This window comes from Miniopterus schreibersii, assembly GCF_964146895.1.
Source record: "Miniopterus schreibersii genome assembly, chromosome: 16".
NCBI classification, from domain to species: domain Eukaryota; kingdom Metazoa; phylum Chordata; class Mammalia; order Chiroptera; family Miniopteridae; genus Miniopterus; species Miniopterus schreibersii.
In genome coordinates, this window is record NC_138116.1 from 3,106,902 (window position 1) to 3,119,152 (window position 12,251).

Sequence of the window (12,251 nt, forward strand, 5' to 3'; positions counted from 1 at the left end):
GTCATCACATGCTGGCACTCCCTGGCACAGTTCCGGATCTGTCTGGATGAAGCTTGTGGGGATTCTGCCCCCTGACTGCTGGCTGCATCCAGGTGCTGTAGTGTGGGGCAAAGAGGGCCGTGCCACGCCTGACGCCACGCGGCCTTGGCCACGGCCACGGCCACGGCTAATGAATTTGAGGCTCACGGTGTGCGTGCGTGTGTCTTTCTTTCATGGCACTAAACTGTTGTCCGGTTAAACTCCATAATCCGTGTAGTAATTGCTAGGCAAAGTCAGGGCCAGCTGTAGTATTTTAATTCGTATTTTCCTATTAAACAATCATTTGAAGCACATATGAAAATTGAAGAGCTTTGTAGAGGGTTGTACACGTGGTGTCGGGGGCTCTGAGACTCGGTGTTCGGGTAGGAGCTGCCTTATGAAAATCTAGGCAAAGGACTGTATGTGTCTGTATGTACGCTGATCTCCGTGGTTAAGATTCCTGACTGCGCGAAGGACAGAGAATAGCCACCTGGAGTGTAAGCGGAAAAATCAGGGACAAAATACACACATACGTTCACTGATGTGCCTCATGGGGCCTTCTCGTGGTTGGGCCGATGGTATTAGAGACAGGTCGCGGCAGAGATTCAGTTAAGAATGCTGGAGGGGAAAACAGCGATCTGGTTTATGTCTCCTAGCTTGGCTTCTCGCCGCTTCGAGTTTGCTTATTTATTCCATGCCATTGTGCAGACCCAGAGAAGGACGGCCCCCTGGGCTTAGCAATTGCTGTTTGTTGGGAGCTAACATTTTTTCGAATCTGCGCCTTCGCTTGGGTGAGTCGGCCTGGCTTCATTTGCTCTTTCTGTGTCGCCCTCTCCAGGAAGCTATTTTGCCAGCCACTTCATTATGGGAGGAGAGAAGTTCGACTCCGCTCACCCCGAAGGCTACCTGTTCGGAGAGAACAGCGACCTGAACTTCCTGGGGAACAGACCCGTCGCGGTATGGCTGCCATCCGTCTCCGCCGGGGCTAAGCGGCCACTGCCAGCCGTCGCTGGCCCCGCAGTGTCTGTAGCTTGGTCTGAGTTGAGAGGGGTCCCGGGAGGCAGACGGCGGCCTGTCTGGCGGAGCTGGGGCCTCTGGCACTAGATGCTGAGCCGAGGGTAAGGCCGTCTCCCAAAAGCCAGCTCTCCGGGGGCTTCAGCCCTCCGCCTAAATGCCAGCTCTGCAGACAGCCCTTGCCCAGCCCGCCAGCTTGCCCTCTCCTAGCTTTATTTCCTTCTTCAGGGCGCTTAATACCATATAAACTTATTTCTCTGTCTCCCCCCCTGTTTACTATCTGCCTCCCCCTTTAGAAAGTGAGTTTCGTAGGGCAAGGACTATTCTGACTGTTGCATCGCAGCACCTAGGCCGAAGCCTGGCCCGTATTGATAGCCCTTCATAAAGAATAAAGATTTCTTGAATGAATGGTGGAGGGTTGCCCTTGGCGTCTGAGTTGATGTCAGGCTCTGTCTCTCTCGGTCCCTTCAGCTCATTCCGTAAACGTGCTCGGAGCGCACTGTCTGCACCCAGCATGCAGCTTGGGGATAATAGCTGCCCTGGGGCTGTTGAGCGGCTAAGGAAGGTCCCATGGACTTTGGACATTATTTCTAATCCTCCTAGAGACCCACCTGTCCGAGGAGTTGTTATTAATCCCGTTTTGTGAGCTGAGCGAGAGAACTGAGGTTCTGGGAGATGAAGAATGATCGTAGCAGCATCGACGAAGGGCATACTCCATGCCGGGCGCTGTTCTAAGGTTTCACGTAACGTTCCCAATGCCCTGGCTGGCTTGGCTCAGTGGTTGGAGTGTCAGCCCGCAGACTGAGGGGTCCCGGGTTCGATTGTGGCCAAGGGCACATACCTGCGTTGCAGACTCTATGCCGGCCCCAGTCGGGGTGCCGGGAGGAAACTAATCGATGTGTTTCTCTCACAGTGATGTTTCTCTCTCTCTCTCTCTCTCTCCCTTCCACTCTCTCCGAAAAGCAATGGAAAAAATCCTCTAGTGAGGATTAAACAAAAAAAAAAAAGGTTCCCAAACTCACATCAGTAGGTCTGCCAGGCCACAGAGCAATAACCTTTCTTCCCACTGCTTCTCGTTGCTTAAATATCCTGCCTTCCTGTCTCTTAGAAACCCCCGTTTAGTCCGGCAGACAAAAACGTATGAGCAGGAAATGTTTAAACGGCAAGAAAGGTCCAAAGTGAAGGATTCTGTAGGGATGGGAGTGAGAGAGAAGCAGGCGAGGGCCCTTGCCCCGGTGCTGGTGCTGGTGCTGGTGCTGAGAAGAGGTGGCCGGCGGTCTGTCAGCAGAGGGGTGGGGGAGGCGCTTTCCAGGAGTGAGGTGCCGCCTGCAGGCCTAGAAGCATTCACGTTTTTTGTTGACCCAGCAAACATTTACTGAGCAACTACTATGTGCCAGGTACTGTGATAGGCGCTGGGGCTACAAGGCTGAAGTGAGCAAATAAGGAAACCGGTCTGGCGGGAGTGGACATCTCCTCTGATGGCGAAAGGCGATTGGAAAGGTAGGCGGGCTCCGTGACCCGGAGGTTTCTGACTCTCTCCTGTAGTCACGGAGAGTATTAAGGATTCAGAGGCGGGTACATGACCTGGAGAAATTTGTTTTTCCAGGACGATGAATGTGGTGATGGGCTTCCCATCTTGAGCTGTAGTTCAAAAACAATTTTGTTGGTGGTGGTTTTACCGTTTTCGTCTGGCGTGGTCCCTCTTTTAATCCCGAGTCCAGCAGCACTTCTCAAAATGCCAAGTCCTTCAGCTTCAGGTGCAGTTCCACCGGCTGTGACTTGCCAGACGTGCGCTCCGGTTTTGCTGCGATGACCTTGGCAGTTGGAGGAGAAAGATCTGCCCTTCGTGACTGAGCCGGGCGTTTCTCTCCCGGGCTGAAGCCAGCTCACGCTGGAGCGCGGCCCCTCCTCTGCATGGACTCGCCCTTCGCATCAGTTTTGTCTTTTGTCTTTCCTCGTGTCTGGTGTCAGAATAGTTTTTTGTTGGTTGGTTTGTTTTTCACATTTTTGACCTTTCTGGGCCGTAAAGATGAGGTTGGAGCACATCAGTGCTCCGTTAGGCTCGGCTGAGGCCCATGCTGCTGACGGGCTTTCCCAGAGTCCCGCCGTCGCCATGGTCACCCCTGTCCCCGAGCCCGCGGCGGGCTGGACGGGCGGCCTTGACCTCACATCTGAATCTTTGCCGCACCCGGAGCGTCAACACGGGCCTTTCTGCTGTTGTTTTTGGTAGTAATCCTTACCGTATCCTTCGCGGCGCGCAGAGCAAATGTTTTTTTTCTCCAAAATTTCGCGTTAAGAAAGCAAATCAGAAATTGGTAGCTACCAAGCAGTCACGGGAGCGTCAAGTACAGCTTAGGGAATATAGTCAATAACGTTGTAGTAACTGTACGGCGCCAGGTGGGGACCGGACATATGGGGGGAACGCTTCGTAAAGTATTAAGCATATGATCGTCTGACGACTGTGCTGTACACTTGAAACCAATACAGAATAATATGGAGTGTCGGCTGTGATTGAGAAATAAAATTTAAAAAAAGAAAGGAAGCAAATCAGACAACTTTGCACAGGTGGCTAGAAGTATAGACTGAACGTAGCCCACTTTCCCTTCCCTTCCCCGCCCCTGTGCTATTTAATAACAATCAGAGCTGACATTTATGAGGCGCTCACTGTTTGCCAGGCCTGGGTGCTCTAGGCTGTCCAGACACGTTGTCCTCCACCCTGATGAGGAAGGTTCTCGCTTGACAGATGAGGAACACAAGGCACAGAGAGTTTAGACGAAGGTTCCGGAGCCTGCGAGCGCCTGTGTCAGGATTTGAACTCGCCGTCCAGCCTCAGAGCCATTTCTGCCGTCAGGTCAGGTGGCCTCGGGACCTCTGCCCACCTCCCGCCTGTGAGCCCCTGCACCTGCTGGGGTGTGGCGAGGGGTCTAAAAGTAGACCGAGTGGCAACGACATGTTCTCCTGGAGTCTTTCTTGAGAGCTCTGCTGGTGTGTAATTCCATCCGCCCGCCTCGCCCCTGGGTTTGCGTCCCTGCGCATCATGCCTGGTTAGGGAGGGGGCCCAGTGATTGAGCAGCGAGTGGCCTGAGTCCGCGGGACCTGACGGCTACTCTCTAGTAACACATCTCCGGTGTCCGGGCCCGGGCGTCGGGTTGCAGAGGAAAGAGAGCAGCCTTTTAAAGCTGCCCGGCCGCTCGAGGCAGGAGCGTGAAGACGGGGGTTGACGTAAATTGTTATATAAAACAGAAATGACATGGACTTCCTGGCCTGTGGGACTTGTGGTCTTCCCTGGCGTTCCTGAACGATCAGACCAAACAGAGGATCGTTCGATGGACCGTCGCTCCGCCTGTAGTTTATACCGGAGCGGTACTGAGCTGCTGCTTAAGAGAATCCATGAAAGTCAAATTTATCGTCTCCCGGGTCAGATTTAAAGAACTAGAGTAGCCCTGGCGGGCGTGGCTCAGCGGTAGAGAGTCAGCCCATGCACCAAAAGGTCTCTGGTTCGATTCCCGGCCAGGGCACGTGCCCGGGTTGTGGGTTCGATCCCCAGCAGAGGGGCGTGCAGGAGGCAGCCGATCCATGACTCTTATCACTGATGTTTCTCTCTCTTTCCCTCTCTCTGAAATCAATAAAAACATATCTAAAAAAATAACGGAATGCCAGTTTACGTGTGTCTGTGCATTTGTATTTACGGGTGCATAAAAGCACGTAAGAGAACGATGCATTTGAATGTGTTGCAGTGGTAACCCTTGGGGGTACGTCGTCACAGTCACCTATATGTTGTTTGAATTTTCCCCATTGAACATGGTTTCATTTTTTAATTAAAAGCATTTTAATTTTCTTAGAGCATAGAGAAGGGACTGCTGCTGAGCAGAGGAAGGAAGGGGGTCTAGGAGAATATAAAGAAGTAGGAAAATCAAGGAAGTTCCTAAAATTATGGGTGTGATTTTTTTGGGTGAACTACAGGAAGGGCGTGTGGCCCGCTGAGGAATGGGGCGAGGTGGCCCGGCCGGGCAAGCGCTGGATCGCGCACGGATGTGCCTGCTTTTTCAGTATCTTGGGGAAGATAGTGTGAAACTACTGCCTAGATTTTTTTTTTTTTTAAATACAAAAAGCACCACCCGAGTTCGCTCCTTCTTCAGCTGCAGGGCTGCGTTGGCTGAGCTCGCGAGTGGGATGTGTGACAGACCCGCCGCCCTGCTTTGGGAGGGAGACGGGGATCGTGGTTGTATCTGTCTGGTGTGTAGACTTCAGGGTCTAATTTTGTGGATTAAAGTGATAGAAAGGGGTTGCCCCGTAACCTGAAATTATGACGAAGGAAAGAGTCTCGGGAAGAAGCTGGGGAGAGACGAGCGAGCAGCAGCAGAGCGTTTCTTAGTAGCCGGTCCCCTAGCGGGTTACCTTCCCTGAGAATTTCAGGACCAGTTCGGAGCGTAAACTACGCGCTGGGAGAAGGCGGAGGCGGGGGAGGAGGGGAGGAAGGAGCTGCGCCGCCTCCGTTTTTACCTTAGTTTGGTTTCTTTAATTATCATTAGGCGATGCCCAGCATTGCTCTCCCATTCCACAAATCGCTGATTGATTGACTCATTCAGTCATTCCTTCATTTCCCTGAGCAAGACAAAAGGCCTTTCCTGCTTGAAGGAACTTTTCCCAGAGCCAGAGGCCTGAGCCCGTGGGAGGAGGGGCTGACGGTCCCGAGGCAGCGGGCGAGGGAGGTCTGTGCGCTGCGGGCCAGGCGGCACAGCTGAAGGGGAGGGGAGGGTCCAGAGGGGGGGGCGCAGGGAGAGCTGCGGAGGCGGAGCCAGGACGCCACCGAGGGCCCGGGTGCCTTTCTGCGAGCCTTGGACTTCTGTCCCGTAGGCATGGGAATCACAGATGGATTTAAGACTGGGAGTCGCCTGGCCGGCGTGGCTCGGTCGGTGGTTGAGCATCGACCTATGATCTAGGAGATCGGGGTTCGATTCCCAGTCAGCGCACAGGCCCGGGTTGCGGGCTCGATCCCCAGTGTGTGGCGGGCAGGAGGCAGCCGATCAATGATTCTCTCATCATTGATGTTTCTGTCTCTCTCTTCCTCTCCTTCCCTCTCTCTGAAATCAATAAAGATATATATATTTTTTATTAAAAAAAAAAAAAAAAAGACTGAGCACCATGCCCAGCTGGTATGGCTCAGTGGTTGAATGTCAACCCACTGGTTGCTGGTTCGATTCCCGGTCAGGGCACATGCCCAGGTGTGTAGGAGGCAGCCAATCGATGTTTCTCTCTCGCCGCTGTTTGTATCTCTCCCTTCCTCACTCTCTAAAATAAAGAAAAAAAATCAATAAAAACATATTTTTAAAAAAAGACTGGGAGTCGTATCATACACATTTTGAAAGATCAGTCCGACCGCAGTGTAGAAAATGAATTAGAGCACCGTAAGAACAGATAAGGGAGAACCAGTTGTCCCAGTGAGACTCAATGGAAATCTGGTCGGGGGCAGTAGGAATGAAGAGGAGGGGGGTCTGGTATGTGAGGCTGGTGCCCGGTTGGCAGCCAGTATAAGGGGCAGAGACTGGCTTTATAATTATAGATCTCCGTGGCCTTCCCGAGGGACACGGCCAGCTCGTGGGCTTTCTGTTGTATGTGGCAGACCCATGCCTGCTCCTCTGAGCCCTTTCACTTTCCAAAGACGGCCGTGCCCATTCTGGAAACATGTCGTGTGGCCCACGGCTTCTCCAAGCTCCCGAGAGGCCCCCTCCCCTGGCACATGTGAGACCCAGTGCCCTTGTCAAGGTGGTAACTCTGCGTCATGAGAGGATGTCCCCATGGCAACAGGCTCTTTCTCCACTGGCTTTATACTCCACACCCCGTGACCAGCACCCTCAGGACCCACGCCACACACACCGCCTGCTCCTGTCAGTGTGTGTGTTGGCCTGGCCCACGGCATCTTGGCACAATACCCCCTCCTCTCTCGGCAGGCCCCGCAGCCCCAGCTGAGTGATACAGAGATTTGACCCCAATTTTGGTCTGAAGGCCAGGAGGGAAGAAGTGCCCAGGTCCTTTGTAGGGCAAGCTTTGTCTTCAGGCACAGGATAGCCGTCCCTCTGTCCTGCAGGGAGGGGGGTCACCACTTTGAGGCCCAGGGAATCTGGGGTTTGTGGTTCTCAGGTAATCTACACAGGCCCACCCATCCTGAGCCTTTGACTTCACGCCTTCCCCGTCAGGGCCCTGACTTTGGCCTCGGAGACTTGCCTGGGCTGCGAATTTTAGTTCTGCCACTCCTTAAAAATTAGGTCCCGTGCGTGCAGGAGGTAACTGTCCTTAAATGTTCCCGAAGGAGGTTGGCTGACTGTCACACGTGGCTTTAAATGGCTGATGGCTGCATATGAAAGTTTTATTCATTTTCCATGAGCTCTCTCTTTTTTTCCTATGTTTCTTTCAATGAACTCTTTTTAAAAAATTATTTATTGATTTTAGAGAGAGGAAGAAAGAGAGAGGAGAGAAACACTGACTTGATGTTCCAGTTATTTATGCATTTATTGGTTGATTCCTGTCTGTGCCCTGACTGGGGATCGACCCTACAATCAGTGAACTCTCAGTAACAGCCGCCCAGTTCCACAGTCCTGATTGTGACCATTTCTCCCGCACCTCCTGCACCGGGGACAGTCCGCCTGCCACATGTCACACTATTACAGCGCGCCAGGGACCACGGCCTGGTGACGGCACTCACTGCCCTCTGGCTGGTGGGTGACCTGCCCCCAGAATCCCACCCGCGGAGTCTACCTCCTGGGGCATCTCCCGGGACCGGCGGGATTCGGTCGGGCTCTCTGGGAGCAAACCTGAGCTGAGAGCTCGGTGACAGCCCTCGATCGAAGGGGCACTGTCCAGAGAGGGGATGACGGAAGCCGGACAGGGCAGGGGGTTGAAACTGAGCAACAGCGCGGCCTGGTCCCTCGGTCCAGCTTTGGGGGACAACTTGTACCAAAGTCTCGTATCTGTAGGTTGGGGCCAGCCTGCGGTGCACCCCCTCGGTGAGTCACTGGCTGTCGGGCCCTGCGGTGTGGCGATGGAGGAACAGGCACTGTCACGGACCAGGTGGCTCTGGTTCCTCTTTCCCGGGGAAGGGGCAGCCACCGGCTGTGTGTGGCCAAGGTCCTCGGTGCCTGGGGGATGCGAGCACAGGCCCGGAGGGTAGGGTGGGGCCCCCCCACAGGACTGCACACCCCGTGCACGCTTCTGCCCTTGCCTGGTCATCTAGGTGTTTCTTGGAGGTCATTCTCAGTCCACTTACACAGGTCTGGCGGCTTGTCCCTTTCAAACGTGAGGTTCACAGGTACAGCATCTCCCTGCGTGTGGCCACGGTGTGCTCGTTGCCGTGGGGCATGTGCTCCCGTGTGAGTCCGCCCCAGCCTGTCCCCGGGTTGTGCCGGCATCGGGGGGCTGCTGTCCTGGGCGCGTTAGCTGCTGTGGATGGTGCGCATGGCCGTGGGCGGGTGGCCGGTCAGCGCGGCTTCTGCTCAGCGGCCCTCAGCCCGAGCGGTGCCCCCGGCTCCCCGCACGACACGCGCCCTTTCTCTCAGACCTGTGCTTTTTTCCACTGGGGGGTCACGTGTTTGTTAGACCACCAGGGTCGACAGACAGGAGGTGAGCCTGCTTTACTCCCGCTTTGCTCCGGCCAGTGTGCCCATGAACTGAGACCCTCCGAGAGCCCTCCGGTCACTGCGGTGGGATTTATGCGTCTCCATGGGGTCTGCTGCCCAAGAGGCTAAATTCCAGTAGAGCGCGTGTGGGGTTCGCAGGAAACCCGCGGGGTCATAGCAAAGGGAGACCCCCCCCCCCCCCCCGCTGCATTTACTCCCCGAGCTCTGGTATCATAGGTAAGAGCCACTTATCTAATGCTGGTGTTTCACTAAACATTCTTGCATCCAACTATCAGATTGGCATACGGGTAGAATTCTTTAAAGAAGATAATATTATCCTTGGTGACGATCACATCACCACTGATAGCCTGTATTTTTATGGCCCTGTATGATTTTGAAAACATTTTTTATTTGATTTTTAAAAATTTATCTTTATTGTTGAAAGTATTACAGATGTCCCCCTTTTGTTCCCCCGTTGATCCCCTCCCCCCCGCATCTGCAACCCCCCCCCAGGCCTTCACCACACTACTGTCTGTGTCCGTGGGTTATGCACATATGCATAGAAGTTCTCTGATTAATCTCTCCCCACCCACTCCCCACCCCACCTTCCCACTGAGATCCCTCAGTCTGTTCCATGCTTCTAGGTCTCTGGATCTATTTTGTTCCTCAGTCTACTTTGTTTATTAGATTCCACATAGGAGTGAGATCATGTAAAACTGAACCAGGTAGAATCGGAAAACCTGAGTAGGCCAATAACAACTGATGGAATCGAAGCAGAAATTAAAAAACTCCCAGCCAACCAAAGCCCTGGTCCAGGCGGCCTCACAGGGGAGCCTTCTAATTCTTTCGGTTGTAGGGTTAGATGGTTTACTAAAAATTCTTCTTGCTTTTTGAGGGAGGCCTGTGGTGCCGTGAACTTCCCTCTCAGGACTGCTTTCGCTGTGTCCCATAGATTTGGGGTGGTTGTGTGTCATTTTCATTTGTTCCCAGGAAGTTTTTGATTTCTTTCTTGATCTTATTAAGGTAACTCACTCATTGTTTAATAACATGCTACTTGGCCTCCGTGTGATTTTAATCACCCCACCAGATAGACAAGGGCGGCCGGTTCCATTTCACAGATGAGGAGCCCGCTGCCCGGGCCGCATCTCAGGGAGCGCCAGAGCCGAGGCGAGCGCCTGGGTCTTCCAGCTCCTGGCTGCCTCCTGCACGCCCCCCACTGGGGATCGAGCCCACAACCCGGGCGCGTGACCTGACCGAGAATCGAACCGGTGACCTCCTGGTGCATGGGACAAGTCTCAACCAACTGAGCCAAGCTGGCCGGGCTGTTTTCCAGTTACTTTGTGAGCATTAATTGTGCCACCCTGCCATGTAGCCTGAAGGACAAATGTTTAAAATTCCAAGTGTCACCGCAGGCATGAGCTGTCCTCACCCGAAGATCTTATCCCCCCGTTCCGTTTGCAGATACCCACTTGTGTCTTCCACTGCGCCGGCCTCATCACTCTGGGCCACACAAACACGGCTCCCATGTGGATTTTGCCCCCAAGCTCGGTCTCACAGGAAGCCCTGACCTGCACACACAGGGAGAAGACATCAAAGGGACCTTATGACATAAGTTTGCTGACTTGGAAAGTGCCACTAAACGTTTGAACTTCTGGGGTGTTGAATGTCCTGTTTCTTCACAGACCGGCACACAGAGAACTCTGCGGTGTTCGGCAGTGAAACTAAAGCACATGTTGTAGGAATTTCCTCGAAATTTCTTTGAAACGTCCTGAGACCCGGGGTGCACGCTCTCACCTCAGTTTCCTGTTGTGCAGCCCGTCTTACGGGAAACTGTACTTACTGGTGCTGCATTTCAAAGAAAAACCTGGTTAACTTTTTCATCTTTTAAAGAGCTGCATAGTGACCTTGAATCGTAATGAAACTGTTCTACAAAAGCCTCTAGAAGTCAAAGGGTTTGGGGCCCGTTGGCTTGACAGGTGGGCACAGATCACTGTTTCATTCTCAAACGGTCTTGCCAGGCCCATCGACTAAAAGAGTAGCCCTGATTATTATAGAAATTAATCAGACGTAGGCCTTCTTTTTATTATTAATTATTTTAATCCTCACTTGAGGATATTTTTTGTTGACTTTTAGAGAGAGAGTGGGAGGGAGGGAGGAAGGGGGAAGAGAGAGAGACAGAGAAACATCAGTTGGTCGCCTCCCGCAGGCAGGGCAGGCAGCCCAGGTCCTCACCCTTGGCTAGGAATCGAACCTGAGACCCTTCAGTGTGAGGGCCAACCCTCTAACCACTGAGCCATGCCAGCCAGGGCCCCTTTTGGTGTTTTAGCTCTTCAGTACCTGCTCAACCAGTTCCTTATATTGAATTCTGTCCATGAAAACAACTGGTGTGGTTTCTGTTTCCTCGGCTGGACCCTGAATAATAATACAGCCTTTCATCTCACCAGCGATGAGGTAGCTGTCCCGTAAGCCTGTTTTGCAGGTAAGGAAGCGGATGCCTGTGAGGGTACAAAAATTTGCCTGAAATCACATAAGAGCTGAGACCCACACCTTCCTTTTTTTTTTGAAAAGGATGTTTTATTGATTTCAGAGAGAGGAATGGAGAAGGGGAGACGGTGAGAGAGAAACATCGATCGGCTGCCTCCTGCACGCCCCTGACTGGGGACCGAGCCTACCACCGGGGCATGTGCCCTGTCCTGGAATCGAATCGTGCGTGACCTCCTGGTTCATAGGTCCATGTTCAACCACTGAGCCACACCAGCCAGACTGAACTTATTTTTCAAAAGTTATTTTATACTTCCGGAAGGGCTGCAAAGATAGCGGAGAATTCCCATACACCCTTCACCCGGACACCTTACGTGACCACAGTATGTTGATCCACACTAAAAATCGGCAGAGGTGCATTACCGTTTACAAAAACTGTTATTGGGACTCCACCCATTTTCCCACTCAGGGCACTTTTGAGTCCCAGGATCTGCCCGGGGCACCGCGTTACCTTCGGTTGTCATGTCTCCTCCAGTCCGTGACAGTTTCTCGGGTTGTTCTTACTTTTCACGACCTTGGCGGTGTTGAGGTGTACCGGTCAGGTATCTGTTTGGGTTTTCTGATATTTCCTCGTGATCAGAGCAGGGTGGTGATGGATTTGGGGGAAGAAGCCACAAGGGAAGCGCCCTTGAGGTCCATCATGGCTTATTACTTGTTCCTGGGGATGGCGACCTTGGTTGCTTGGTCAGGGTGGTGTCTGTCAGGTTTACCCACGGCAGACCTTCCTTTTCCATAATTTATTTGTTAGACTAAGCCAGTCACTGAATCCTCTCGCTGAACTTTGACTTCCTGCCTGATTCCGGGGCTCTGCTTTCTCAGCAGATCATTAACTAGGATCTCTGTGTTCACAGACCCGGAGCCGGCCCGGCAGTGCTGGAGATACGGCCGTGCTCCTGTCCGCTGCTCCGCCTTTGCTTCCTCCTGTGTTCAGACTTGGCACTTGGCTGTTTTCAGTCTCAGAAAGCTGATGGTTAATGCTCAGACACCTATTTATTCTTAATGAACGAGATCGCCTCTGACAAGCCCCGGAAGATGACCCGAGCCCGGCAGGTTTAGCTCAGTGGG

The 12,251-nt window shown here is 53.0% G+C and overlaps 1 protein-coding gene and 1 long non-coding RNA gene across 8 annotated transcripts in view; both read left to right on the forward strand.

The window, feature by feature from the left end:
* RNF157 (ring finger protein 157) overlaps nt 1-12,251 on the forward strand; it is a 48,111-nt gene that overhangs the window by 7,371 nt on the left and 28,489 nt on the right. For all 7 annotated transcript variants that reach the window (XR_013997360.1, XM_081115727.1, XM_081115730.1 and 4 more), the window contains exon 2: nt 857-975. Coding sequence is in view for 6 of the 7 variants with exons in the window: in XM_081115727.1 (XP_080971853.1) it covers nt 857-975 (119 nt within the window). In the remaining variant the exon portion in view is untranslated. The remainder of the gene's footprint in view (nt 1-856; nt 976-12,251) is intronic.
* LOC308546602 lies at nt 2,436-4,681 on the forward strand. The gene is made up of 2 exons (XR_013997361.1): nt 2,436-2,532; nt 2,639-4,681. It is a non-coding gene; the product is annotated as an uncharacterized lncRNA (long non-coding RNA).